The sequence below is a fragment of the Rhinichthys klamathensis genome, unplaced genomic scaffold, assembly GCF_029890125.1.
Source record: "Rhinichthys klamathensis goyatoka isolate OS25496 unplaced genomic scaffold, OSU_Roscu_1.1 h1tg000135l_1, whole genome shotgun sequence".
Lineage (NCBI taxonomy): Eukaryota > Metazoa > Chordata > Actinopteri > Cypriniformes > Leuciscidae > Rhinichthys > Rhinichthys klamathensis.
In genome coordinates this window covers 524,472-552,184 of record NW_026606670.1, presented here as the reverse complement: position 1 = coordinate 552,184, position 27,713 = coordinate 524,472, and the positions used below count along the sequence as shown (strand labels likewise).

Genomic DNA, 27,713 nt, shown 5'->3' with positions numbered 1-27,713 from the left:
TCTTTTTTCTTTAGAGTTATAATTGAGGCCCACTGTCACTATCAACGATGCATGTTGTATTGATATTATATTGTAACACCCCTAGCCAAAAATCTGCTTTGGACTGAATGAAGAGGTTCCCAAAAAAAGAAAGAAAACAAGTTCCCATGGTTGTTCATATTAATGGGTAAAAGTTGTTTTTAAAGAAGTTGTGCGACTTTACACTAGCAGAAACTATAAAACAAACAACAACAACAACACCAGGACACATATTCACATTCACAGCTTTTTAGTAGAGCCCATATAGATACAAAAAGTTCTGGACGTACCTGGTCTCTCTCATGAGGGAGTAGTGTCACAGGTGGGAGGTCGACAGCAAAGAACCCCAAACTCCTGAAGCAAGCTTTTCCTCCCAGTCCACCACTGTTCATCCTGTAGAGCGGACCATCCTTGAGCAGCCGCCCGTTGTTAACCGCCCGCTTAGCAGCTAGCCTCAGCCTCTGCTGAAACCTGGGGTTCGCCACAACATTCACCAGGTCACCCTGGCTTCTAAGGAATCTCTCAATGTTCCTTAGAGATGAGCCAGCCGGGACGCCCAGACCTTCGATAGCCCTCCTAAGGATTTTATTCCAATCCACATGACGCAGATCTCCTGCAGGTATCACAGATCCAACCGAAACCGAGCCAGAGCCTCCCAGCTTGAAGGCCGCAATCCTTCCCGGGTTATCCGGGTCTTTGTACGAAGCGCACCCTTTGCTGGTAACCTTAAGGATGGATCCATCCTTCACAGCGAGCTCCAGCTGCTGGAGTACGACACCCTTGTCTAGTCCGTGTGAGGTTGAGACGGCATGGCAAATCCGCTCCTCAGAAGGCCGCTGCTTCTGCCTTTTGATCTTCTGAATAGCCTCAAGAATCCACTCTGTGTACAGGGGATTGGCCAGTTTCACCATGGTGAAATAAGTTGTTTCATTAAGGTGTGATCCATGAATACATTCCTTTATTTAAGAGCGAACCATACGCATCAACAAACAAAAACCAGCCATTAGTACATGCCGGACAGGATATGGAATTGATGTAACTCCTCAAAAATTAGACTGGCTCATTTCTTTTCCCTTTTGTCAAAAATAAAAAATCCCTTGTTGTTGTAAAATCCACAGTCAGAAGACTAGCTGAAAAATCCTTTTGAGTTACACCTGTGGGTGTGAAGAGAAGAAAAACAGAAAATCTATGTTACTTTGCAAAGAAACAAACTCTCTCCGGAACCACTCCAGAACTAGTTACATGGGCATGGCAAACTTGACCTGGAGGGTTAGGCTAACCAACGCTCCTGCTCCTTAAAAAACACATATCGATTCTTACATCTCAAAGTGAAAAACAGTGACAGTTTTCATAGCACATTCAACTATAACCTCAAAACATCTGACACTAATTTGATTTAAAAAAATACGATAACAATAAATTGTTAAAGTAATTCCAATTATTTTGGTAGTAGGCTATAGACAAATTTGACACGTTAGGTGCACACAAAGGTAAAATCAACAGTCCAAAACCAGAGTAGTACAACCATGAGATTAAAAATGAACATGTTAAATCACATTTTGATCAAATGTGAGCCACTTATTAGAATATTATAACTGGTACTCAAAATCTGCCCACACACACCTGAAAGCAGCAGCACATGTCTAGGACGCCCATATACAGGGAGGCAGCTCAATCGTTCTTCACTAGTACAAAACAATTACATTTTTGCACTATACTTTTTTCGTAACTACATTCAGCTACAGGCTAAAATTACAGTATGCCATGGATAATATAACATTTTATTAAGCTCATTGGTTGTGTAAAAACCCAAACAGCATTAGCAGAGGAAGAACAGTGCTGCGAGCAGCCAGCAGGTGAAGAATTCCTCCGCTCGCCAGCAGCGGCCGTGTAAACTCAACCACAACTTATCTGCCATAATATTGTTATATAAAAAGCCTCGCACACATACTGAGGGAAACACTTTAATCATTCCTCTGAGACATTAGATCCGGTCTAAACAGATCCAAGAAAAGCTACGGTAAATAATTGAACGCAACTCGGTTAGCCAGCAAAACAACCACCAAATAACTCTGGGGAGGCATGACAGCACAAACAGTGTTAGTGGATCATATAAAAATAGAACAACCGATGGTATAACAAAGTATTATTGACCAACTGACACTCACTCGTTTTTGGTGTTAAACTCAAACTTAAAAGCACAAAATACAGGGTTGTTTAAGACTTGACACTTATTTAATCTATTTTGTAATCTCGTCCACACTCTTCCAGCTTTGGTCACAAACTACGACTTAGCCATGACATTTCACATTAAGAGTCTAGCAACATCCTCTCAAATTCTGACAGCTAAAAGAAAACACAGTGTCACACACACATACTGACATTCGTACTTCAGCTCGAGTCCTCTGATTAAAGCCGAGATATAGTGAGCTAAAGTCATGCGAATCTCAGAAGCATTCGGCTTCTTATCTCCAGCATCAGCTTTCTAAACAGCCCCGGAGCTCAAGTCTAGCACGCTAAGCTAAAGCTGGCTAAATTAGGTTATGCTTTATGACTACTTCCGACAGATGACTATCTATAATTTATGATGACAAAGTCAACGCGTCAATTAACCTACGGTCTCGCAAACCTTGTTTTCTGGACGCTTTAATACGGTGGACAGGTCAGGTGACTTCGCCGCTATGCCCGGTCGCGTTACTAAACAGACGCCATTTTGTTACAATGTTGTAGTTTACATGAATCCGACATGACACTGATTACAACCCAATGGAGTCTCATTAAACCTTACCTTCACAAAGACTGTCCCGCCCAAGAAACTTTAATATTGGTTAGAAAGGGCAAATACTTATCCCTGGTTTGATAATCAAAGTGTCAATCACAAGGAAACGGTTCGGCCTCTCGAGGAATCAGTTGGCTTCATAATCTGTCAATAATCACTTGACCCGCCTCTTAAAGGGATAGTTCACCACAACTAAACATTCGGTCATCATTTACTCACTCGCAGGTTTTTCCAAGCCAGTATGACTTACTTTCTTCCGTGGAGCATAAAAGGAGATATTAGGCAAAATGTGAGAAATTATAGTCTCGGTCATTATTAACTTTAAATGTTTGTTTGTTTGTTTTTAACATGCAAGTGAATAATAACTGATGGCCGTCATTCTACATATCTCCTTTTAGTCATACGGGACTATTACAACACGAGTGCTTGTAGATGATGACAGTATTTTCATTTTTTAGATAAAACTATCCCTTTAATGTGACAACTGATCTCTAGTCCGCACTGCTAATGGAAATGCTATTCCAGCTATTCAATCAGAATTAGAAGAACAGGGACCAGGGATAGCGGGAATATTTTATCATCATGTAATCTAATGAGTTTAAAACTACTTGATGGCTCTTTAATGTAAGATCACCCGAAACTCGGTCTACACCTTTAAGAAGGCTCCCCCTTATGAGCATCGCACTACACTGCAATATGAGCAGATCGACCTAGTCACACTTTTTGGAGAATAATGTAATGGTGAATAATTAGTCCAAGTTATCCTTGGCATTCCCAGTACTGTGTGCACTGTAATATAATATAATATTTAGTTTGCACTTTACAAAAGACATGGAGGGCCATGAACTATCGAGCGCGCGCACCCTCACGAAGGTAGTGCACACAAATAGGCAACATTTATAAATCCTGCGAATGTCTGGCGATGATGGCAAATCATTCCCGTTCTTCTAAAACACTAAAAGATGCAATGACGACTGCTGGTCGTTTACTCGCTAATGCCTAAAGCATGCAAAATGCACACATATTTCAAGATCAAGCAACAGAGAACAGATAGCATCTGGAAAATTCCATTTATGCGGGTCAAGCCATAGCTTGCGATAGTTGCGCGGTTCGTGTAACCCAATAACCTTAATAGCCCGAATTAATTTCTCCGCTCGCGTCAAGTTACATCACTCACGACAACTTAAACTTGAACGATTAAAACATGCCACCGATAACAAGCCACTCAAGACACCGCCGAGATAAATGCCCGACAACGCTGGCAAAGCGAACATTTACCTTTAAGTTCCTCGCGCGATCTCTCCACACTCCTCGTTTAAGCAATAAAAACACGCTTATTTGCGAAGCTGATGATATATGCGCAAAGTAGCCTGATAAATCCAAAGGGGTCCTGTTTGATTCGGAAGATGAACGCACGCGTAGGCAGAGGGAACCTGATAACAACTAATTGAAAGGTTAATCTACATAGGAGTCTGTGACAAAGTAGTACCCTCCCCTTTCGGCACTCCATCAGCCACAGAGGAGGACTAACTCGCTGTAACCGCTATGTGACATCACATCGCTCATTGGGAAACAATGTACATTGTTTCAGACTACATGGCATGGGTGGGAAAAGAGAAGACATAATGTGCCCCGTCTGTGAAGAGGAAAAGGAAACTTTTAATATCACTTATTGGGATATGAATGCATACAAAATCGTTTCCATGTCACCGTGTGCAATTATGCTAGATTTTGTAAATGCTCAAACTAAATGGCACGGGTGAGAACCCCCCCCCCCAAATAAATAAATAAATAAATAAACAAGATACTGTATGTGCCATGTTTTTGAAGAGGAAGATTAAACTTTTAATATCACCCATACAGCACGACACAGATCAATATCATATTAATACATGCATATGCATAATTATAAAAACGTTTCACATGGTTTAATTATATACAACTTTATAATTGCTCAGAAGGTGTTGCGCATTTAATTGATGTTTGTTTGCAATATAAATACCAGCATCAAATAAATACAGGGAAATTTGCTTCACCACAACTGGAACAACATAATAGGAGACGAGTATATCTAAATCATTTCCTTTCTGTAACAAAATTTGCAACAAAACCCCACAAGAGTTTACAAATGCACCTGAAAGCCTGTGGGTTTGCCCTGCGGATGAAAATTTGGTGTAGCGTACGGCAATCTGAACCATGGACATGTTACTTTTTACGGTGCCTGAAAGGAAAACAAATTGCACACTAAACAAAACTTGAGCCCTGCAGGATGTGGTTACAGTTTGGCAAAAGCCTACATATTGGCTTCCAGCAAAGCCTGATCAAGGTGATCTGACACAAAAGGTTTTTTTTTGTTTGGGAAATCTGATTTACACAACAGCATGAGCTTCTTACAGCAGCTGGTCTGGGTGTGACATACCAAACACTATATATTGTAATAATATAAGTACAATACACTGCCTTTTTTTAGTTTTATTTGACCTGTTGCAGCACTGTTATTTAAAAGTCACAGCTAGCCATGATTCGTTTTTCTTAAACATAATACCCGTCAAAGGTGATAACCGGCATTATTTTTAGCCCAAGACCCTTTTTTTGTGTGGCTATCACAAGTCAGTGTTACTTATTTGTATGCCAAAAGGGAAGGTACATTTGTTTACGGTTTGCACAGATACGTTGGAATTATTCATGTTTGCATATTTCAACCACTGGCACATTCATATTCACATGCAGACAGAGGCAGGATAAGTGCTCAGCACAAGGGTATAACAGCAGTGGGGTAAATAGATTAGCTCAAACTGATGACCTTCCAGATACTGGTTTTACTTTTCTAACTACACTGAATGTTCCAACTAAGCAAACACAATCATTTTCCTTACATTGTATCTAGATGGGTTTCTTCTTTTAAATAATATAAATATAACAATATTTGCTATTACAGTGGACCAAACCAAACCAAATAGCTCATCAATCATTATGAAATAAATAAACTTTAAATGAGGTCACAGCTGCTGGTCTTATTCATCGTCCTTAATAAACTGTACCTGTTGCTTTCCAATTGAAATTATACAATTTGACCAGATAACAGACCTATAGCAAGTCGTATATTGAAAACAATTTGCTACAGTGCACTTATAGTGTACATCTATTTACGTTGTACTTATATATTATATGTTTCTGTCATGGGATCATTTTATGGATTTAGTTTTAATACATTTTTTATTTTGATTAAATTTATGAATTTAACAGCTTGTAAACATACTTTACCACTAGAAAATTTTAAATAACTAATTAAACAAAAGTATTATGAAATTATTTTTTTAATTTTAAATGGAGTCAAGAATCCTAGGGCTCTATATAGAACTTTTTTTTTTTCTAAGAATGTAATTAATTTCTGTATGTACATTGATAATTACAATGTTGACTACATCTTCCTCGTAAGTCACGTTTATTTATATAGCACTTTATACAATTCAACCCTAAAACGTACTGATTCCACTAAACCTGTCACTAACCATAACCATATCCCATATCAATAGCAGCAAAAGTATATGCGATGCAACATGACCATAAGTACATCTACCTAACTATTATTTGTATTATAAGTATTGCAAGTACAATTTCTAGATCAGAAACACAACTAAAAGTGTTGACTTCTCTCAACTTCCATAATGTCATCTACAGTAACTGAAATTTTGTCCAACAGCAAGACACCTGTGAATCAAATTACTTTTTATAAACCTCAAAGGCAACTTTCGCAGGTCTTAAAAACACCCAGCTTCATTGTAAAACACACAGCGGGAGGATTAGAGAAGTGAAAAAAAAAACACACACACACACACACATCCACAAGCGTGACTGTGTGTGAGCTGAAAATGTGAAATAGTGCTCAAGGACTTTGTCCTTTGCTGTCATTAAGGATTGCGCATGGACTCACGGGTTGTTTAAAACCATGTGCTCGATGATGCCAGGGTCCAAAACGTGTTTGTCATCGACAGAACCTGAATCCGCTATGATTGCGGTCACACACGGGGACAAAGGGGCAGCTGTACCTTGAGTCTAATGATGCTCACAAATAGCTGCTCCTCATTCCATATCACAGAGATGAACCTTGCAGACCTGCCACTGTCATCAAGGGGACAGGAAGAAGCTGCAGGTTCAGTCCTGTGCTGAATTAGGAACCGGCTACTAACATACTACTCTTACTATTCCAGCCATAGAAAGATATGGTCGAAACAGTAAGAGTAGTATATAGCTAGTATGCGGTTCCGAATTCAGCATTGGTTCTCTGTTGAACCAAAAACACTGATTATTCACAATATAATCATATTTCAAGCAACAAAACATCTAGTCTACGTGACTAATTATAAGGTTAGGAAAAGAATAAAAGTGACAGCAGTAAAAGAGCCTCTTTTAGTTTTATTTGGCAGAGGTTTTGCTCACAAAACAACAGATTTCTTTGTATGACACATTTGAGTGTGCTTTTCACAATTACATTTGGTTTACAACAGCAGGACTAGCCAACACAATTCCTCTGAGACAAAATAAGATTTTGATTTCAATAAAGTTCAAATGATTCGTCTGGGTTTTATAATATATAACTAGTATATTTGAAATATCTGCTTCGGTTGTTACAGCAGTATGGTATTACCATGTCATCAAGGTAATTTTGTTAGTAAATGGAGATGGTCCTCACTGCAGAACACGAAATCCAGGGGGAGGAGTTGGATCCAGATCCAACTCCTCCCACCTCAAATATACCTAAATCTACCCATCTCCGCCCCTGATCCCTAACCCCACCCCTAATCCTACCCATCTCCGCCCCCTGATCCCTAACCCCACCCCTAATCCTACCCATCTCCGCCCCCTGATCCCTAACCCCACCCCTAATCCTACCCATCTCCGCCCCTGATCCCTAACCCCACCCCTAATCCTACCCATCTCCACCCCTTAGATCTGGATCCAACTCCGCCCCCTGGATCTCGTGTACTGCAATGAGGTGCTACTGAGTAAATGCCACATCTGAACAGGTGCTCCTAACTTCATCACTAAAATGGCTTAAGTAAAAACAATCAATATTTGCAACAGAAATTCCTCTTTTGTAAACAGTTTTTAACGTGAAATATGCCTCTGTGATTGAATTAGGCCGTGAGACAGAGAAAAGAGGCACGTGAACAAGAGAGGAAAGAGGAACAGAAGATAAAAAGTCAATTTAAAAAAGGCATTAATCCTATAAAACACTTGGGTGGCCATATCTTCCGGTCTCTCAGCAGCCCATCAGTGGAAGTCGGGCTTTTCTGGGAATGTGCAGCCCGCGCGGCGAATAATGACGTTAGCAGCGTAGTGTCCAGCACGGATGCACTGCTCAAAGGTCTTATCCTGTACCAGCTGAGACAGGAAACCTGCACACACATGCAACCAGACAATGAAAAAAAAAAGGGCACAAATCAGATCCGGGTGCAAGAGAGTAGACAGATTTAATCCTAATCGAAAGCGTGCACAAACATATGTTTAATGAACACACACATGGACACACATCCGAGCGCATAAAGCACACACAAACATTTGCTGGCGATTGTTAGCTTAGAAAGCATAGTTGGGTATCGATTTTGTTGCATGTACTTTCTTTTAAAAAATTAAGGAAATCAGGCTTAAGGGGGAAAGGTGATGCAAAAGGCCCTCTTTAGAGATGTGCGATACAGAAATCCTCCAGCTGCCCTCGGGCTCTGAACCCTCCCACCTAGATCTCTGCTCTCTGCAGCAGCGCATTGAAAAACAGCTGGCAAATTCATTTTCCAACGTGGCAGAGAGCTGGCCTCCAACCTCTTGTTGGAACGGATAAAGGAGTTAAAAAAATCAATACGACGTTTGAGCAAACACGCTCACAGCTCTATTAGTCGCAAAGGTTGTCCTGGAAGAGCTACAGGAAGACATGTTAGCAAATCAGACTCTTGGCCTTTGAGAAGCAGAGGGCCACGTATGAAGATAAATTACGCGGACCCGAAAGACCCTCGCAAACAGCTTGATCAACATCGATATTTCTGTTTTTCATGGGGAGCCAAACAGCGTTGTGCTTTACGCGTTTGATGGATGACTTCACAGTTCAGATCAGAGTAGACACGCAGCGGCTATCTGAACGCGCACTTATTAGCAAAACACGCAGATTAATGATAACGGCTGTGGGTAGTCTGGAAACTCCTCTAATCCATCATGAAAGTCATGTATTTCCCCTTAACTGTGTCATCTGAGGTTAAATAGTACATTGGCGGCTTCATGTGTCTAAACTAAGCCAAATGAAATGAAGTATATATTAGTATAGATCTACAAATTGTCATTCTCGAGCAGCTGCACAGGAAATAAATAAGCATTGCATGTCAGAGCTCTTGCATCACAGTCCAGTTTCCCAGAGGTTACAGATCAGACCTAATCCTGGATTAAATTGTCCTGTCAATAGTGATTTTCCATCAAACATACTTTCGCCTAGGACTATTCTGAGTCTTGGACACCTGTTTCAACAATTCCACATCCATTTGTGTGCTGACTGGAATTTTTTTCTTCTGTGATTTATGCATTAATACTAATACTAATGATAAAGTATTTAATTATCATTATTTTGTTTCTTTAAACATACTTTTGTCTAGGACAAGTCTTAAACACCCGTTTTCACAATTCAATCCATTTGTGTGCTGACTGAATTTACTTTCTTCTGTTGAACACAAAAGAAAAGACAAAGAACATTTGAAAAATGTCTCAGTGATTTTTAATCCATAGTCAAAGGGGTCAAAATTATTTTTTTGGACACCACTGTACAGAGAAAATTCATTGTACAGAGAAAAATAGTTGAAATCATTGGCATCACCAGTTCCACAGAAAAAAGGAAAGTCATACATGTTGGCAACGACATGAGGGTGGAATAAATGACAACAGAATTAAAATTTTTGCGTGAACTACTGGTTTAAAGTATATCTTTATGGTTTAGTAGCACAGTACCTCCAACAAAGGCATCTCCAGCACCGTTGGTGTCCACTATCTCGCTCTGGTCTATCTCCAGGACAGGGAATGCTTCCACCTTGTCACCTGTGGAAACGTATAAGCTTGTTAACTATTGTTGAGCTGAAAAATTAGCCTCGTTCACAGATCGGCTGTTCAGCAGACGTGTGAGACTTTCTGCTGTCAAAAATGGAAATTTTTTGGGTGAAAAAAGACTTCATTGACCTGTAGAAGCTCAAAGTACGTTTTCATTTTACAGTAATGTCAAGCATAGATGTAAAGCGGCAAAAATAAAAGTCAGTCACTGTTTTGTCAGCTCGCACACATTATTTCTTCTTCGCAAACAAACCTAGTTAGTATGATGCTAATCGTCTATAAGACAGCAGAGGCAGAAACAAAGTTAGTACTGTGGGAAGATGGAGAAGTTCCCACAAGACATGCAGAAAGAAATAGAGGGATGTGCCATTTTCACTTGATGAGCTATAAGAGCCCTGCTTGGGCCTTGAACTCAAGGAGAGGCAATTATATAATTTGGCGGTTCTTCAGCATGACAATTCTTGTGCGGAAATGGATCAACTCTCTAAAATAGCATTTGAAAGACAGTGTCAGTCTATTTTCTGCATTCACTTTGAATAATCTGTCCCCTTTCAGGCTAAAATAATGTATTAACTGTCCCGCTGTTCCCTCTCGAATGCCTTCTGCAATACGCTTGTGTTTTATTCATGGCATTAGCCTCTATTAGGGTTGAATGAGACTGATATAACTTTACTTTACAGTAAGAAGAGCACTTCAGAGAACCCAATATTAGATTCTTGAGGACGTTCAGAAAATTCCACATGTGACAAGTTTGGCAACCCACTCTAGCACCGCGATTTACCATTTGAAACTGAGCTACTGCTGCCTTCAAGAGCACCTGGTTAGTTCCCTACTCCAGAGTTAGGAAGTCGCTATTATGACATGTCACACATTCAAGTCAGACAAAAATGTGGAAGTAGTCAAAACAAAAACAATGGATGTCAAAATTGCTGTCACTTCTGTTATACCATTAGACAAGCATAGCTGAATACTCCAGGATACTACATCACTTTTACACAACATGATTTATGCATTAATTATTGGGTTGATTAATCTAATGGGATATAAGGCTTGTGTTCTAGAGACACTAAACATTTAGAATAATGATCGAATTTGCATGAAAATAATAAAATAATAAAAAATACTGAATAATGTTATTGAACTATAGGTAATTGATAAATCACTATTAAATAAACGAGTAAATCCCCCAAAATATCATTAGAATTATTACATAAATTAATAATTATTATAATTACAAATAAATAAATAAAATATTACTATTGATTGAGATTTATTAATTTATTAATTAAATAAACATTATTGTTCAATAACCTAAGGCAATCAGTGAAGGGCGGGTCTTAAAGGGATAGTTCACCCTCATGTAGTTCCAAAACTGTAAGATTTTCATTCATCTTTGAAACACAAATGAAGATATTGAAAGTCCAAGCAACTACCACGTTCTCACTTCAAAAAATTAATAAAGACACCGTAAAACTAATCCATAATCCAAATTTATGAAGAGACTCGATCGCTTTATATGATGAACAGATTGAATTTAGGCTTTTATTCACATATAAATATTGATCAGCAAACATAAACAGAAGCTCAACCAAACCTGCTTGACACCTCATTAGTTCTTGCTTGAAGCTCAAACACATGAGAATGAACCTCATTGTTTCTCGTACGGCAAGCAAGCATGCTTGAGCTTCAGTTTACCATATCTGATGAGTGCGTTGATGAATGTTTATATGTGAATAAAAGCCTAAATTCAATCTGTTCATCATATAAAGCGATCATGTCTCTTCAGAAAATTTGGACTAAACCGCTCGATTCATATGGATTAGTTTTACGATCTCTTCATGAACTTTTTTAGGCGTAAAAGTGGTAGTTGTGTGGACTAATAATGACTGTCAACATTCAAATATTTCCATTTGTGTTCTGAACATGAACGAAAGTCTTACGGGTTTGGAACGACATGAGGATGAGTAAATGATGAGAGAATTTTCATTTTTGGGTGAACTAACTCTAAGTTTTACATATGTGACACCATATTGTTATTGAAAAGCCAAATATGAATGAATGAATAAATAAATGAATGAATGGAGGCATTTATATAGCGCGTTTATATGTACTACTGTACACCCAAAGCGCTTTACAATCATATCAGGGAATCTCTCCTCAACCACCACCAGTGTGCGGCATCCAACTGGATGATGCGACGGCAGCCACAGTACAACGGCGCCAGTGCGCTCACCACACACCAGCTATAGGTGGAGAGGAGAGAGAGTGATAGAGCCAATTCAGTGTATGGGGATTATTAGGAGGCCATGATTGGCAAGGGCCAAAGGGTGGAATGTGCCCAGGACACCGGGGTTACACCCCTACTCTTCACGAGAAGTGCCATGGGATTTTTAATGACCACAGAGAGTCAGGACCTCGGTTTTACGTCTCATCTGAAGGAGGTTGAACAAACTTCAGGTCAATGAACCCAATGAACCAATTAAATCATTCAATAAAATTAACTGCAGAGTTGTCTTCCATCTTTGATGTTAGCATGTTCCTTTACTTTGTCTACATTACTCTGGTGTCACGAGAGCTCAGAGCATCTCTTGGATAAATATGACTTTGTGTGGTCATTCTTGTGCATGCAACTTAAAATTACAAAATTTCAAACTCCACATGAAGGCCGCATGAAACCTCACATTTCCTGACACCAACAAGAGGACCCCAAGGAGAAAGAGCTGAAAAACAAAAGCCAGTCTTAGCTAGCCCTTGCGATGATATTTTTTTAGCCCATAATCTGCAACATGCAACAACAGACAGCTTTAAAGTATACATCTGCTAACTGTAGTCAGTAAGTGTCAAAGACCATCACTTTATGTGGAGAACTTCAAAAGAAACCATCAGACACAGACAGTAAACAACAGAGAATGTGAGCAAAGGCTTTCAACTGACGCAACAATGAGCACTCAAGACACGTCTGCTGCGTGTGTGAGCGGTTTTTCCCTATACGAGTCAGCCGATTGTGTCTTTGATAATTAATTACACAAAAAGCAGATCCTTTTAGAATCAGCTAATTAGCAGCAAAATGACTTTGCTTAATTAATGCAGGCAATGAAGCATGCTTGCCCGCCTTCCTCTTGAAATGATTAACTAGAGGATCTTCCGTGTGAATTAAGTTAACAGAAACTCATGATCTATCTATTATTTTGCAATTAAAGATTACAATATTTACATTGCCATTATAGCATGCTTTCTCCTTCGCATCAAACTACAAGAGGAAGCGAGTGCACATGGTCATATGAAGCCCAAATCTGCAGTTTTGTTTGAACGGACAAATGACTGAAGAAAAAAAAAAATGACCAGACGCAAATGAATATGTTCAAAATGAAACTGTATGTGGTTCCTTCCTTCCTGTACAAAGGCTGACCTGATTCTACTTCCTTTTATGACTCAGAAACAGCGCAGCCTGAGAGTGAGAAAATAAAATGGCATTAACTGTTCCTTCCTTTGATACCCATGACTGAACTGAAGAGGCTCTAGACAATAATGGACATCAAACTGACGATTAAGGTTCGTATGAAGCAACGGCACTCTTCTATTCAGATTTGTGAGGGAGTGAGCACGATGCAATTTAGCATGGTGAGAATGTAGGTACTAGCACAGGCTAACCCTTCTGCCCTTTGATGACAGGTCACGCACCAGAGGCATGCTGGGAAATGTCCAAACATCCCAGCCGTGGTGAGTCATCTGGAAAAAAATGAGGAGATTCTTGGAAGTACATGGTACAACATTAGGTCATACCCAGGGGTCAGAGTCCACAATAAAAAAATATGCTACAGTAAAAAGGTATCTTAGTTAGAACACAAGAGCACACTGCCTATTTAAATCCATGTAAATTGCTGCACAGAACAAATGTCAATACAATAAAAGCATGGTGTGTAAAACCGATTTAAACTTGATTTAAGGTTCAGAGGGAGGACCGTGAGCTGTAAGAGTTCGAGAAACATACACTGCCAGTCTTCCATCTTGGTAAACAAGGCTGAACTTGCATATGTGCTAGTCCCCTTGCATTGATGTTTAATGGTGCATGTTGCTCTAGGTGGTTCCCATAACCTCACTTTGTTTCCTACAAGCTGCATCAATTGATATGATAATGGGGGAGGACGTGTGAAATGAGAGGGGCTGCACTGGAGGACAAGGCGTCCAACCACTTGGATGCCAAATGGTGTCCAGGAGCCTCTTTCAGCTCTCAATGGGGACAATAACAAGAGTTTCAAGGAATGGAGGCAAGAGGCAGATGCTTAGAAAAAAGAAAGATTCACACTACTAATTGGTCCAATAGGATGTTTTGATTACTGTCCTTGTGTGTCATCGTTAACCAACATGCACAGCAAAAATATTATAATATTTGAGTATTGTCTTCCAGCCAAAACTCATGAGAAGGGGTGGGAATCCAGTTTTTTTAACTGGTTCCATTAATGCTTCTATAGTAGTTAAGGAGGAAATATCTGGTTTGGGAATGCAATTCCACTGCCAAACTTAAGAGCCATTTATTTGGGGATTACTCTACACTGGGCGCACTGTATGTTTATGATTTACTAAAAAGAATCAGTTCAAAAGTGTCATTCAAACGGGAATCAAATGGTTGCGCTGTAGATTTAGTAGCGGTATAGAGGCGCCCCCTAACTGTAGTGCAGGAAACGCATCTGCATGGGCAGAAGAATACACGAGAGAAAACCGTTTACAGAACTGAACATCATTTGGTTCCCCCTTTTTTTTTAAATGACCTGAATAACCTGACATAACCTGATAAACAACCCAATTCCTAAGTGTAAAATATAAGGCAAAACAGAATAAGGGTAGGACAAGTATGCTGAAAAAGGGAAATTAAATAATTTAAAGAATAAACATTTAATAAGAATCATTTCTGAATTAAGATTTTACAAGAAGTTCTGGTCCAACATGAATGAGGACAATTTATATAAGCACGCAAGAGCAAACTAGGGCAAATAAAAACAGAGAAATGAAATTCCTAAATCACTGCTCTCATTCCCCCCAAAACCATCCTTGATGGACATCTCCTTCCATTTCATCAAACCGGAGAGAACACATCACATCTTTATTCAAAACATATTATTGAACTTGGCTTTCAACATGCTGCTTTGGTTAGTCTGAGAGCGTTCCAGGACCAATTTCATGTTAATGTATAACACAAAAGAGGCCATTGGCAGGGCTCTTTAATAGGCATGGCAATTAAAACTTTGCTGCCAAAACCTGTCTTTGTTGTTACTGGCTTGTGGTCGTCCCTGTAAACACAGTCTCTGGGCAGTTCACAGGGAGTTCCATCGCTTTTGTGGTTTTGCCATTCTTCGTTTTACATGTTCATGCAGAAAGTGAAAATACTTTCCTCTGCGTGACTATCCAGGGAGCGGAAAAAAAGGGCAACAAAGTTACACCTCCCGAGCTGTGAGGTTATATTAATAGCTCTTGTACAGCTGTTTCTTTTTGGTGCTGTGTTTGACACTTGTGTGCTCAGATCAGAAGTGAGATGTTGCTTTCAGGGTTTTGTATCCTTTTGGCATAGGCTTTCTCAGGAGGAAGAGGAAACCGCAGCTCTGCTCGCAAAGGCACTCCAGGAACAAGCATCGCTGTAAACATGTATCGGACTGGCTCAAAATAAAATAGGCCTATGAAGACAAAACATGCATGCGTGACTATTTATAGAGCCCAAGCATCAGAAAAAGCCATCATAACCTTTACAGCACTGTGGAGTTACGCCGATTATGTGTAATAAATTCTCTTGTTATCACTAGTTATGTGTGGCATAATATGATTACGCTCGTAATGTGGCAAGCCAAAAGCATGAACGCCTCGGGTCATGCGATAATTACTCTTTTACTGTATCTTAGGCATTGTTGTTTCAAATATATCATTGCGACTTTCAAAAAGTCTCCATACCTGAGCTACTGAATGACAAGCTATTCACTACACAATGAGACATGACACAAAACCAATGAGCGGGAGAGAGATTCAAGGCCTTCAGACAGCTGCGGAACGGTGAGAGATTATTTCTCTCAAATCCACTTCTCATCGGCTCCAGAGCCAAACAAAAGCTCAGAGGAGTAAACAAGGATGGCCCTCCTCCTGGCAAACACACTGAGGAAACAGCCCTCACTTGCCTTCTTTTCTCTGATCCACTATCTCCACGCTAGGGCTGGTCAGAGAAACATGAGCGTGACAAACACATTTAACCGCTAATAAAGGGCAACCACCATGCCGAGAGTGGCAGGAGATAACCAGCACAAATAATCAGAGGAGTCTGGGACGGAGAGAGCTTTAAGAGGCAGTTTTGCCCTTTTCAAAGCGAGACATTGATCAGATCCCCTCGCCTCTGAGCCATGCTAATTAGCTGAAGACGAGTGGTGATGATGTCACGATCGATTTGGCGGACGTGCGGAGGTCTTCATGAGTGAGATACTGAAATGCAATGCATATGCTCAAAATTTCCAATCTATGAAACGATAAAAAAAAAAAAAGTAAATATAAAGTTAATTTTCACAATTGTGAGATATAAAGGCACAATTATATAAAGAAATAAATATGCAACTGTGATATATTAAGTCGCAATTGCGAGATGTATAGCCACAATTATGAAAAATAGTTGCAACTGACATTTGTAATTGTGATATTAAGTCTAAGAACACAATACATTTGCTATTGTGAGATATTAAATCAAAATTGAGATAAAATAATATAAAGTTGATAGTGCAAAAAAAAAAAAACAATTGAGAAAAAACGTCACATTTTGCGATGTCAGTTATCCAGTTATGAGAAATAATATTAATGTTGAGATGTAAGGTTACAGTTGAGACATGACATTGCAATTGTGAGATATGAAAGCGCAACTGAGATATAATGATATAAAGTTGCAGTTGTGAGAAAAGGAGATACTATTTAACAATAAACAAAGATAATACTACATCAAAGTCACAACTATGACAAAGCCAATTATGAGCAACAGTCAACAAATGCTAAAGTCACATTGTGAGATGTCAATAACGAGGTAGTGAGCAATAGTCTCAATGAAAAATAATATTGCAGTTGTGAGATATAAAGTCACAACTGAGATATGAAATCCTGATTGTGAGAATTAATCGCACAATTAAGCTACCTTTTTATATTTCTACTCTGATGTGGAGTAAACAACCAAACTATGGTGTCTAAACAGGAAAGTTCAGGCCACATTGTGTCATTAAAGGCATTACAGGGGCCGTTTATGTAGTCAGTCAATGCTACGTCTCTTAAGTGTTCTTTTGCTTTTTAAGCCCATCAAAACAAGCAGCCACTAACTGTTTACAGCGTTTCTGTTTTAGCTCAGCTGTGTTGAAGGTGCATTGCATTAATGAGACACAAACAAGAACTGCAAACTTTCTAGAATAATAGCCCTAACATAACACATGAAAAATGTGAAGGAGAGTATGAACACACACTCACACACATTCACTCATTCTCACGAAGAGTGTGTGCGTTTATGAGTGCATAATGACCTTTGCTAAGGGCTCATGGAGATGGAGGAAAATAGACTGAAACGAAAAGGCTCCTCTGGGGAGTTCATTATGTGCAGGTAAATCTGACAGCGCATTAGACACATTCCTCCCGAAGAAGTTTCAAGACGAGCAGCACCTCTCCAGGAGCAGGAATGAAAATGTTACTCTTTAGTAGGATGACAAAAACAAAACGGATTACATGGAGAAACTTCAGAATTATCCGCAACTGACGTAAAGGCAATTTATTTCTCTTATTCTTAAAGTCAATGAACTGGAAAAAGCGAAAGATCATTTCTTTCAAATTGTGACATAAATCCGAGTGAAACGGATTATTGAAGAAAAAAAAGGGCGGCAACTTGGTTCAATCCATGAGTTGTTGATTGGATGGAGGCAGATCTACATGTGAGCTTGCAGTCGATTGAAAGAAAGTTGAGGCTGAGGGGTTAAGTGAACCAAAGTCTTGTATATGTCACTAGACAGAAAAGTTTGACATTTTGATTAAAAATAAAAAAGAATGCATGGACAAATTGTTCATAACAACATCTATCACACGCATTTAGAAAATGGGGTCCATTTTAATTTCTTGCCGACTTATAAAAGCGTCTGCAAAACATCAGGGCTACTTTGGAGATGTACATTTGCAAAAGCAGTCAGATGTTCTCCATGTCTGCTAGTATAATTGCAGGTTTCGGACAACACATGATAGTGCAAATAGAGAGGGAGAATTTTGAGTCTTAAATCACATCATGTGCTTGAGTTGGGACAACCACAACCAAGCCCAGTGTATTCCAGTTTAGATAAGATAAGGACATGGCTATGTCCAGATATCACTGAACAGTGGAACTTACAAGTCAACTGCAAATAAACACAAAACTGCAGCAGCCTTTCTCTCTCTCTCTCTGCAAAAATGCAAAGACGCCCCTCGTGTTGTGGTGTTAGTTTCACTTCTTGCGATATTAAAAGGAACACAACAAAGGTTATCTCTCTGGAACCTCAGTTCCAGGAAGTTAAAGTAAAACAAAACACTCATGAACATTCAGTACACAGAGACTCTGCCTGAAACTGTCAGCCTGCCCTTGTTGAGCTACATTCCTACACATAAAGTAGTTTGGGATTAAACAGGATGTTTTATTTTGAAAAACAGTCACGAAGGGCACGATTAAGTTAGCTTAATACGTGAACTCACAGAGGAGGGAAAGTACTAATAGAACATCACAGACTCCTCTCCTCCCCGTGACGCTGTCGTCCCTGCCGGAGCCCCTGGGCGACCCTGCACACTCAGCCATCATTAGATCAAAGACCGTGGGCGCTGCGCTCTTAATACGAGCCTGTAATAGGTGCGCCAGCAGGGCCGCGCTCTGTTCAGCGATGTCACAAAGGTGCTTCATTAAGGGTTCCTCTTCTGGCAGCTTTCATTAAGAAAATTAATGTGGAGGGGCGAGGACAGCCTGCGTTTACGCCGCGAGAGAAAGCCGGCGTGCACAAAGAGGAACTACACAATAACAAATCTGCATCTCTTTGGAACGTCGCCCCCAGGGCCTATCATCCCAGCCGCCTTAATCACCATTAAAACAACTTCATTGTGACATTCAGAGCCTGCTGAATGATCACATCCCTGCACAGAGAGCAAATTGCAAATGAAATGTAGAGATCAGACGGCATCAGAGCACAGCCTCTGGGAGGTTGAGCAAATCTTCAATTCTCTTTTATATTGATGTTTATTGGCGGAGGCAACGGGGAGCAATAACGTCCCTCGCCTTCTCCGTCATCCCTGCTATCTGAACCCACTTATTCACCGCTCGTGTGACGGCTGACATTTTTTATGGCCAACTACCTCTTGCGCGGCGTCCTCGCTTACTTAGCATTGGGCGCGTGTTTCGTATAGGGTTCGCCAGAGGTTGCCGCCGACCCTGCGGCTCCTTATGAAAGGGCTGCAGGAGGTTAGCAGAGCCCACCTTTTTCCTCAGCGCAGTGTAAAACGCCTCCAGGAGAGTATTTTCTCCAAAGCCGACGCTTAGGCTGAAAGTTAGCTCGGAACAAGTGGGAGCGAGGCGGTTCTGTAGCAAAAGGGAAGGATTGTCTTGTAGCGCTTTCCTCTGATGAGGCTTTACAGGAGTAGCAATTGCCTGAGCAGCCTTATCAGCCCAGGGGGACTAATGCTATTAGCGTTTGTGTGATAAACGCAGCGCAGTGGAACCAATACAGCCAGCTTTGCCACGTTACTCTGGTAACATGTTGTGTAAATTGTATAATACAGAGCTCGGCGACAGCTCTGTTTAACAACACTTCAATCCTGTAGTGCAGACTTGTGAATAGGATTAGACCTATAAGCTAACAGGGGCAGAGGGACTCAGAGAGGCCTGCAGTGTCATTGGGATGTCATGTGTCATGTTACAAGTTAACTTAGAGTAAAGCCTATAAAATAAAATAAAAACAACCTTAACTTGTTATTTTATAGCTCTGGGGTCGGCAACACGTCACTACTAGCAAATAAGTGAAAATGAAGAAAACGCTATATTATTGTCATTTCATTTTGCTGTTTCAGAAATGTTGAAATGAGGGTCCAAAAGTAACAATTGCAAAGTGGCAAATATGAGTAAAATTAAACTTAGGCGAGTAAATGAACATGGTTTAAATCTAATTAAACCATTAATTAAACACTGCCAGAGGAAATAAATATGCTTTAAAGAAAAAATAATAATAAGAAGATGATTCATTTATTTATTCAGTCCCATTAAATTAACTAACGTTCAAAAGTTTGGGGTCAGTTATTTTTTGTATTTAAAAAAAAAAGAAGAAGAAGATAAGGAGGTCTAATGATTTCTGGTGTATTTGGTCCCCTCTTTGGAACTTTCTTGAGAATGACTGTTGAATGTCTTTGTTCCTTCACTCTTGTTGTTTTTGTTTTTTGGCTATTACCCTTCACCTGATCCTTTACTACCAGTTGATGGATGATTGTATGTGCTACCATGAGACACCTGTACCACGGTTCTAATATTGTAAAACTATAAAAACAATTCTTAAATAAAAAAATAAAAAAAAGATATTAATACTTTTATTTAGAAAGGACACATTAAACTGAACAAAAATGAATGTAAATACATTTACAATGTAAAAAAAAAATCTAATTATTGCTATTCTTTTGAACTTTTCTCTATTCATCAAAGAATCATAAAAAAAAATTATTACAATTTCCACAAAAATATTAAGCAGCACAACTTTCAATGTTGATAATAATAGGAGAAGTTTTTTGAGCACCAAATCAGCATATTAGAATGATTTCTGGAGGATCATGTGACACTGAAGACTGGAGTAATGGCTGCTTAAAATTCAGCTTTGTCATCACAGAAATAAATTACTTTGAAAATACATTAAAATAGAAAACAACTACTTTAAATTGTAATATTTCACAATATTACTGTTTTTACTGTATTTTTTTATCAAATAAATGCAAAGTATATATATATATATATATATATATAAAGCCCCTTTATATAAAAAAATGAAGGTCCATGGCGTAGTTTATATCAGGATTTTTTGTTTTAACTTCTGGATTTGACAAATTTGGCTGAGAGGGAGGAAAAACTGAACACAGACTGGACAAACTTGTGTCTCCTGCATGAGCACCAAGGCTTAACTCGCCAATGCATATATGCTAACAGCTAGGCCAAAACTCTTGAGGGTTTTGGATTCCAGGCAGACACCAAAGGTCATTTACCATGTTTACCTCTTTTTTATTCCCCAGGTTATCCAGTGCGTTGCAAGGGTGGCTGCTCATTGTGTCCTCGAGAGATTTAAATAATGTCCAACCTCGACGGAATTCATTGTAAGAACACTGTGAAATTCAATGAATCAAAATACAAAAGGCAATAAAAGGCGAATTATCTTGAACAAATGGAATTTAGCCGAGACTGGGCACAGGCGGACTGTAAAACAAGGAATGTCGTTCTGGCGGGAGCAAAAGGAGAAGAAATGAAGAGCAGGAGAAGAGCATAAACAGCTCAGCCTGTCCCCTTACATTCCTGCTGCCTCCCCGCTTTCTACTTCAAACCCCGCTGGTTTAATCAGCTACAACTGTTATGCTTTCCCCACTATACGGTTAAACTTATCCACTCCACAGAAAGATCCCCCACCACTCGGTTACCATAGCAATGTGACTGCAACAGCCCTTTGGATTCAAATTCTGTATCTGAGAGATAGGAGGTCATTGCCAAGGGCGAATTCATTTCACACTGAGCAACATCGGAAGCCGCCAGAGAGAACGGCATTCTATTCTTAAGATGACCTTGTTTGAGGCTATTCACTAATGTTTACAGAGGAAATCTATCAACATCATTTCAACTGTAAATAACTAAAAGTGTTTCTGGGGGTTGTGTTATTTCTTTTTAACACGAGACGGTCCCGATCTAAAAGCGTGATTAGAAAAACTAATTCTGAATAGATGAAAACTGACCCACGCACCTTTGGTCATTACAGTTCCTTCTTTGCCTTGGGTGAAGACAACAATCCTCTGCCTTTTCTTGTTCACTTTGGATAAGCTTTGGGCCTTCTTCGCAATCTCCTCAATGTCTTCAGTCTGCATGAGAGAAAAAACATAGGTAACGCTTTAGATTACAGCCCGGAAAGTACTGCGTAATTAAGACGAATTTACAGCGTAACTTTCGGTAAATATAGTGTACCTATAAAGTACTTACATGTAAGTATAAGGGAACAATATGTAAAGTTTCGGGAATAAAGGGGTAACGACCAGGAGAATTAACACATTTTTATACTGTAAGTATTTTAGAACTAAGGGGTTATTATTCTACTATTATGATACAACAATCCTACATTTGGGAGCAATTTAGCGAGAACATACACAGCGTACCTTTTTGTAATAATGGTGTACCAAATACATACTGTATAGGCTTTTTAAAAATTACAGGGTACATATATGTGTATTTATACAGTTTTTTTTTATAGCAAAAGTGTTAATGAAGTCTTAATGCACAGATCCGATCTTTTGACCAGATCCGATTTGTTGGCCCGACTGTTTATACTCACTTTAGACAGGACTTCCAATATTTGTGTTTACATTAACTCCCGCCCAATATGAATTTCAGTGATCGCTTTACTATCCACATGGTAGAGCCTGGTTTTGAATGGCAATGATATTGAAATTATTTACATAATTCATGTCGGTGGTTTTGATTATTTGCCAGCATGGACAAGATAACAGCTGTCATGAATGTTTTGCAGCGCAAAATCTGACGGAACAGATAGTCCGGAGAACTTCTATTTATCTACAGCTCAGATATAAAATTCTGAAGTGAAACAAAGTAACCCAATATATATATTTTTAATGAATTCGAATGAATTAACCAGAGAAAGAGAGAGAGAGAGAGAGAGAGAGAGAGAGAGAGAGAGAGAGAGAGAGAGAGAGAGAGAGAGAGAGAGAGAGAGAGAGAGAGAGAGAGAGAGAGAGAGAGAGAGAGAGAGAGAGAGAAATATAATGTAGCTTTCAGTAGTGAAGCTGTTTGTTTATAAAAATCACGGGCAGAGGTTGAAAACCAGCTTTTGAATGTTTCAGTGTTTGCGCAATTTATTTTCTTTATAAAGATAAATAAAGTTCCCACCTCAATAAACAGCTGTGAACGAGAGCACACAGGCACGTCTGCCTAATAATACAACATTAAAAAGCTACACTCAAAAAAATGATATGTTGGCTTTACTTAACTTTTTTGTGTAAACAGGTTCCACCGGTTCCACATAACTATGTTTCGTTAAACAAACATAATATGTTCATGTAACTTCAACATCATGGAATTTGGTCATTTTAAGCGACCCAATTAAACTCTGAGCTAAAGAGTTAATTAAGTGAATATTTATATCCAATATCCAAAGAGTGATGATTGAGCATTATTGAAGACACCTGATGTTAACAAGCAGAATCTCTGAAGGAGAAAACCGGAATGTTTAAGTCACCATTATGGAGATAAGTGTGTGTTTTAGTTGGGCTCTTGACCATTAACTTAAGATTTTGTTTGGTTGCTGTACATGAGTTATAACAGCCAGATGAACAATAAACAAAGGTCATCTGATGGTGTTGGTTGTCTTTAACATAATCATTATTTCACAATCATTTGACCTGAGTCACTGAACTTATATTAAACCGAATTTCTGAGTTAAGTTTACCTTACGAATAATAGCAGCACTGTCATTGTAGTAGAGCATACTATTTTTAGACTTTTCAATGAAATTCAAATGAGCAAATCAATAAATAAAAAAGAAACTTCCTAAAAAATATTTTGAGTAGGCACACACAGACATCAAGAATCAGCCTGTGAATCTCAACAATGGTGACAATTATAAAGCATGTTGCAGTGCATTCTGGGTGCCACCAATCAAAACTCATTCATGGCTCCCATCATGCATTGCTGCATGAATAAATAATGAGCTTATGATCTGTTTGTCACCATTGCTGAGATTCATATGCTGATTCTTGATGTCTGTGTGTGCCTACTCAACATATTTTTTAAGAAGTTTATTTTTTCTTTCTTGATTTGATCATTTGAATTTCATTGAAAAGCCTAAAAATAGTATGCTCTACAATGACAGTAAGGTAAACTTAACTCAGAAATTCGGTTTAATATAAGTTCAGTGACTCAGGTCAAATGATTATGAAATAATGATTATGTTAAAACACAACCAACACCATCAGATCTCCTTAGTTCATTGTTCATCTGGCTGTTATAACTCATGTACAGCAACCAAACAAAATCTAAAGTTAATAAGTTAATGGTCAAGAGCCCAACTAAAACACACACTTATCTCCATAATGGTGACTTAAACATTCCGGTTTTCTCCTTCAGAGATTCTGCTTGTTAACATCAGGTGTCTTCTTTTTTTATTTTTTTTATTTTTATTATTATTGCAAGTTAACAAAAACATTGTAGTTTATACAAGATAACAGATCATTGAATTATATACACATACAAAAGAAGGAAAGACGTACATGGAGCACACACAATGTAAACAAAACAAAAACAAAAAAACAAACAAAAAAACAGCTAAATATAAATATATCGATCTAGTGATGTATGCAGGTACATTGGTAATTTTAAGCAATGGGATATTTTAGAGATTTAGATAGAAGCAATATTGAGATATTCATAGTAATTGTAATAGAATTGTAGTAGATGTAGAGGCAGTGTTCATACTATTAATAATAATTATAACAAAGATAAAAATAGTGGCGGTAGTACTTGGCAACAAACAGCATTCATGAAAATAAAAGTAGGAGTGGTAGTAGTGGTAGCACTGTATTTTTAATAATAATAATAGTAATTATAATAATACTTTTAGATCAGTAAATAAAATTATTGTGAATATACACTATTCTCTGGGCCTGGGAGCCATTCTACCATTGCCGGTGAGCACAACCAACAGACCTCCCCGACATAGACCCCTCACCGTCAACGACACCCAGCCCCAACAGTTACGCCTCTGTTTCGCTGAGTCTTCCTCCGCAGAGTAAGATGGAGCACCATAACAGGCACCTCCAGACCAAGCTCACCTAGTCTGGTTGTGACCTGACAGGACATAAGTCAAGTTTGATTGCCCCTTTGTTTTAGTTTTTTTCTGTTCTGTTCTTTTTTTTCTCTTTCCCCCTTTTTCCTCCTTTTCTTTGGTTCTTAGGTGTCTTCAATAATGCTCAATCATCACTCAATTATTCACCTAATTAACTCATTAGCTCAGAGTTAAATTGGGTCGCTTAAAATGACCAAATTCCATGATGTTGAAGTTACATGAACATATTATGTTTGTTTAACGAAACATAGTTATGTGGAACCGGTGGAACCTGTTTACATAAAGTTAAGTAAAGCCAACATATCATTTTTTTGAGTGTATATTTGTGAATAAACGTGTCGTCCTCGCCTTGTGGTGGCTTGGACTTCAAAGGGGAATCAGATATGCGTGTTTAGACGCAGGTCTGATGTCCAGATATTGGATCTGATTTAAAACCACATTTGGAAGTGGCTCAGATCGGATGCGAAAAAATCGGATCTCATGCGGATTTATGTGTTTACATGTGGGCAACCAATTCCGATCTGTGTCAGATGTGAGTAAAAGATCAGATTTGTTGTGCCAGTGTAAATGCAGGCTTACATGTTTCAAGGCAAGTAAAGCTAAAACTATTACAATTTTTTTTAAATAATGGGAAATATACTCTTGTTCCATGTAGTTACAGGGTAAGTACAATAAAAATACATGCACACAATCTAATATCACTGACTCGGAAACCTTTATTTGAAAAACAACTTATTACAGTTGGTCTGAAGAAATAGTCTTAAAGTTTAAAATATTGTAATTTTACTTACAAAACACTTATTGTATGGATTACTACAGTTATTGCAGTATGAGCTGTTTGATGCTCCAACTTTTAGGAACACATGAGCTTGCATTAAATGTATTCTCAGAGATGATTTATTTTTCTCAAAACCTTAATTTGTGTTAATCTGAAGAGGGAAAGGCATATACATCTCAGATGGCATGAGAGTAAAAGATGAGTAAATGGTGAGGACGCATCTCTGGGTGTACTGCATTTTCTTTTACTACATAATACAGAATAGCAAGAGACATGATTCTTCTTCAGATTCATCAGTGGAAAGAAAGAAAAAGAAGAAGAGGAAAAAAAGGAAGAACCCAAGCAAGAGAAAAAAGGGGGGACAAAATGTGCTACTTTCTGTCAAGACTTTAGCATTTGAAATGAATTGTTGATTAAAAAAAGCAGTTTTAAACGAAAAAGAAGTGTTGTAAATCTGTTTTGAATTAACTTGTTTTTCAAATAAAGGTTTCAGAGTCAGTGATATAAGATTGTGTGTTTGTATTTTTATTGTACTTACCCTGTAACTACATGGAACAAGAGTGTAACAAGCATCACTTTATTTTACAGCCCGCAAATGTCACACTTACCCTGTAACTACATGAAACAAGAGGTTAACAAGCACCACTACATGAAACAAGAGTATCTTTCCCCAATATTTAAGCAAAAGTTGCAATAGTTTTAGTTTTCAGTGCACTTTTGTTAAAAAGATCACTGTATAAAAACACATATATGTACCCTGTAATTTAAAAAAAGCCTATACAATATGTATTGGTACACCATTATTACAAAAAGGTACGCAGTGTATGTTCTTGCTAAATTGCTCCCAAATGTAGGATTGTTGTATCATAATAGTAGAATCAGAACCCCTTAGTTCTAAAATACCTACAGTATGGTTGTTACCCCTTTATTCCCAAAACGTTACATATTGTTCCCTTATACTTCCATGCAAGTACTTTATAGGTACACTATAATTACCGAAAGTTACACTGTAAAATCGCTTTAATTACACAGTACTTTCCGGGCTGTAATCTAAAGCGTTATCAAAAAATAAAACATACTTGAGGGTAAGCAGCAAATATTAAGTTATTCCAGATCAGATTTACGTTAATGCTGTACCTTGTAAAACATGCTCCCGAGTAATCATTTTACCTACTGAGCATGTTAGTGACTGCAATTGCCAACTGCTTCTCACTCAGAATGGCTGTTGTGTTGAAATGCTAAATGTCATGTGTAATCATCACTCATGACTCACATATTAATTCCAATGAAATATTTAAATGCTAACAATATACTAAAATGACGCATGTATCGCTCAGTGGCTTTAAAGCAATCCACTGATGTATTCAATCTTCTGGCTTTGGAACGGTTGCATTTGTAATGCACTGTAGGCTTGCTGCAGTAGTCGGTGTTACACGGTGGTCTGCTGTACACCAATTACAGTTCTTGCCCACCGCGGCACCACTCCCACTGTCGTTTTGCTTTTTTATAGAAATAAAAACCATTTAGACTAGTTCAGTTGGACAACAAACGCTACAATTATAAACTGAAAGCGTCTGCTCTGCTCCATACAGCACGAGCTGCAGAGTCGCAGCGCAATGCAGCAGGAGTCAGATTTCACTTATCACGTGACAAGTAAACAGAGATGACTGACAGGACAAGGGCGGAGGATTTGGTGCGCAACAGATCCTGAGCATCATTAGCCAGGTTTCAATCCAAATATTTTTTTGCGAAAAAGGGTTTAGCACATCAAAATGTTTACCGATATAACTGATGGAAATGCTAATTACCGATAATTTTTTTTGCAAATGTCGAGACAAAAAACAAGTTTGGAAACACTATGTCGAGAAAAAGGGCGTGAATCAGAAAAATAATAGTTACAACTGCACCTGTTTCTGAATATTGCAAATTAGGTTAAATAAAGTAGGGTGAATCCAAA

General features: G+C 38.6%; 2 protein-coding genes across 7 annotated transcripts in view; both read right to left on the bottom strand.

Moving 5' to 3' along the window:
- kat6b (K(lysine) acetyltransferase 6B) overlaps nt 1-4,995 on the bottom strand; it is a 47,315-nt gene extending 42,320 nt beyond the window's left edge. For 2 of the 5 annotated variants that reach the window (XM_056257097.1, XM_056257100.1), the window contains exons 1-2: nt 4,076-4,293; nt 309-1,172 (exon numbers count right to left, since the gene is read on the bottom strand). In XM_056257097.1, coding sequence (XP_056113072.1) covers nt 309-929 — 621 coding nt within the window. In that variant the 5' untranslated portion in view covers nt 930-1,172; nt 4,076-4,293. Of the gene's footprint in view, nt 1-308; nt 1,173-2,647; nt 2,781-4,075; nt 4,294-4,931 lie in introns of those variants that run through there. The other 3 variants (XM_056257099.1, XM_056257101.1, XM_056257098.1) reach the window with 3 other exon arrangements.
- A 3,034-nt stretch (nt 4,996-8,029) lies between these two features.
- adka (adenosine kinase a) overlaps nt 8,030-27,713 on the bottom strand; it is a 167,283-nt gene continuing 147,599 nt past the window's right edge. For both annotated transcript variants that reach the window (XM_056257081.1, XM_056257083.1), the window contains exons 9-11: nt 21,871-21,985; nt 9,785-9,871; nt 8,030-8,196 (exon numbers count right to left, since the gene is read on the bottom strand). In XM_056257081.1, the coding sequence (XP_056113056.1) occupies nt 8,072-8,196; nt 9,785-9,871; nt 21,871-21,985 (327 nt within the window). In that variant the 3' untranslated portion in view covers nt 8,030-8,071. The remainder of the gene's footprint in view (nt 8,197-9,784; nt 9,872-21,870; nt 21,986-27,713) is intronic.